The following is a 3,006-nucleotide window of genomic DNA, read 5'->3' as shown; positions in this document are numbered from 1 at the left end:
ACACCAAAAAAGTATATCTTTAATATATATTTGATTAAAAAGTATATTTGATTAAAAATAAAAATATATATTTAATATATAATTCGGGCCGGGCCCGGGCCCAAAAAGTTTTACCTGAGGCTCGGCCCGTTTTCTAAACGGGCCTCGTTTTTTGCCCAAACCCATATTTCGAGCCTATATTTTTACACGAACCTTCCCATTTTCAGGCGGGCCGTCTGGTCGAACTGGGTAGCCCAACCCATGATCACCTCTACTCTCCCTCTTTCAACGCCCAAAACCAATAAAAAGATATAACCCTGAAAATAAAGGCCAGTTTAAAAATATAGAAAGTCTAACAAAAAGCATGTACTTACTCTTCAACATATTTCTATTCTTAATTGAATTTTCTCAAATAACATAATAAGCATAACCATTAAATAAAGTAATCTTTAAAGTTTTAGGGTGGGTTTGGATGGGCGATTGGGTGCGGTGCGATGCGATGCGATGCGTTTAGCTTATTTTTTGTCTCATGCTACAGTATCGCTACAGTATCTAATCTCACCGCCACCGCTATTTTTACGCTAGCTGCAGGTAAATGCGCCGCCCATCCAAACTCACCATTAGTCTACAATTTTTTACTTCAACTTTTATTCTAATACTTTGGAGAGGGAACACTAACTATCATTTTTAACAACTTTAAACTGAATTTTCAAAATTCTAGAGGTTTTATGAAAATTTTGTCAAAAATTAAATTAACCCAATACAAAACAGTACTAGTTGTAGATAAAATGCAAGTCATTAGAAATATTTATATATTTATAAATTAAGGTGTATTTGATTGAATGTTGAAAAATTAAATATAGAAGATTCATTGATAAATTTTATAAATATTAAATTTATATTTAAAAAAATGTGATAAATTAGTAGATTTAAATATAGAATATAATAATTGATTTTTAAAATTTTTTTTTAGTTTTAATCTTCTTAATATAATATTTTGTATTATGTTGAATAAATTTGGATGAAAGATAAATATGATAATTTAGATTTTTTAAATAATTTTATTTTAATTTTTAATAAAATAAAATAATTTATTTTATAGTTTTTTGAATATTTTTAAATAATTTATTTCGATTAATAATTAACCAAACATTTGGTTACCCTAATTGGATTTGAATATTGTATATGATTAGATAAGAATTTGAGATTGATTGATCTACCTTGCTGAAACCTCATATCTAAAAACTCAAATCGTAATCAACGAGTAAACGGCTCAACTCAAAAATTGGAATATTGGTTTCAAACAGAATGCAACACTTTTCAAAGCAAAAACACCGAATAACAGCTTGATTTTATTCCTGAATAAACATCCCATGGATGATAACCAAGATTCTAAAATGGTCATATCCATTGTACAAGTCCTTAGCTTGAAAGTAAAGCTAGCCCAAGAAGCACACGATGATAAAGGGTATGAGAATTATCTAATAATGGGAAGAAATCTTAAGATTGAGTGATTTGTTGATCCATGCCTTCCAATTCCCACTTCCTTTCCCAGTAACTGAGTTTGCTGATCTTCCATCATCTTCCATTTTCTCATTGCTTGGCTTCCTGCACAAAATGAAATTCCTTGCCCCTTGTGATCCAATTGTCTCCCATGGATTCAGTGCTGCAATTACAATACAATAACCCAACAACATGAGTTTTATTAATTAGAAACCCAGGTGATTTTGACTTGTACAACTTCACCAATAAAATAGAGGGAAATTTTCATTCGTATGATTGAAGTGAAATTAATGACGAAATTTCATGAGATAGATCAAGAGGGATCTCAATCGACTTACCATCTGATCCAGCACTGGGGCAATAAAGGAAGAAACCACTGATAGCGGATCCTAGAACCGGGCGCCGACCTTCACGAGCATAGGCTTTCAAAGCAGTATCTATAACAGAAGAAACCAGCTCTTCTTCGTTAACAACGAAACGGATCGGCCCAGCACTTCCCAAAACAGTGATGCTAACCAACAGCCTGTTGCCCTTAGGACCCTGGCTCTTCTTCTGCTTGTAAAGCACCATTTTTTTTAATCAAAATAAAACAATCAAATGAGCGAATATTTCACCAAAAAACCGAGATTTGAAAAAAAAAGAAAAAGAAAAACAGAAACAATGGGTTTATTTTGTTTTTCTTAGATTTTAAAGAAATCTGGGTTATGGGCGGAGATTGCAAGGGATTTGTGGGTCAAGGCCAAGGCAGCGGTAATACCAGCCAGCTTTACAAGAACCAAATGCGAAAACAGAGACTGCAGAAACGGAGAAAAGGGTGCTCGCCCTCGATTTACAAAGGGAGAGCATGAAATTACTAGAAATCCGAATTGTTTCCACCATTCACAAAAATTCGTCTTGAATCTAAAAAAATAAAGAAGAAAAAGACAAACAAGTTCCGGGTGTTGCAGAATTGGTAAAAAAGGAGGGGGAATTTGCGCAGTTAGGAAAAAGAAGAGCCAGGCGATTGAGTCCGTTGAGAGTTTGGGAGGATATTTATATAAGAAAAGAAGGAGGGCGCATTAAAGGCTGTGATTTTTATGACCCCCCCAAAAGTTCTGATTTTGGGACTAGGGGCTGCTAATTTACGCCCACCAACCCCTTCATTCATTGCATCACACGTGGCTCCTCATTAACCTTCTTTTACTTTTAGTTTATTTCTATTTTTGGTAAACTTCTTTACTACATATTGAAATAATTAAGATACAATTTAATATTGGATTTGATGTAATTCTCTTCATTACACATTTCTGTTTTTGAATTTGATGAAATCCTTGTATTATAATTAAATATATTTGGATGGCTTTTAAGCTTTGGTTTGAAAATTTTAATTTGTTAGTCTATTTCAAACGCATTAAGGATGAGTTTGGATTACGCTACGCTTAGTTTATTTTTTCTCTCATGTCATTGTTGTTTTTACACCAACTTAAGATAAACGTATCTAAAAAGAGGGTATAATTACTACCAATGGTGAAATTAAAAGAACTG

At 33.1% G+C, this 3,006-nt stretch overlaps 1 protein-coding gene across 1 annotated transcript; it reads right to left on the bottom strand.

Moving 5' to 3' along the window:
- Positions 1-1,296: 1,296 nt before the first annotated feature.
- LOC105764366 (hypothetical protein) lies at positions 1,297-2,506 on the bottom strand. Its single transcript, XM_012582903.2, has 2 exons — positions 1,821-2,506; positions 1,297-1,645 (listed from the first exon to the last, which is right to left on the bottom strand). The coding sequence occupies exons 1-2, from the start codon at positions 2,050-2,052 to the stop codon at positions 1,461-1,463; spliced, it is 417 nt and encodes a 138-aa protein (XP_012438357.1). The 5' UTR covers positions 2,053-2,506; the 3' UTR covers positions 1,297-1,460.
- Positions 2,507-3,006: the final 500 nt, after the last annotated feature.

Source organism: Gossypium raimondii, chromosome 12 (genome assembly GCF_025698545.1).
Source record: "Gossypium raimondii isolate GPD5lz chromosome 12, ASM2569854v1, whole genome shotgun sequence".
NCBI lineage: Eukaryota > Viridiplantae > Streptophyta > Magnoliopsida > Malvales > Malvaceae > Gossypium > Gossypium raimondii.
The sequence above is the reverse complement of the archived record's forward strand: the minus strand, read 5'-3'. Positions and strand labels throughout refer to the sequence as shown.

Bases quoted from the DNA above. Each gene is read 5' to 3' on its own strand.
- LOC105764366 (XM_012582903.2), bottom strand. From the start codon at position 2,052: ATGGTGCTTTACAAGCAGAAGAAGAGCCAGGGTCCTAAGGGCAACAGG. The intron at 1,646-1,820 runs GTAAGTCGATTG...TTGTAATTGCAG, and splicing joins CCCCAGTGCTGGATCAGATG to CACTGAATCCATGGGAGACA.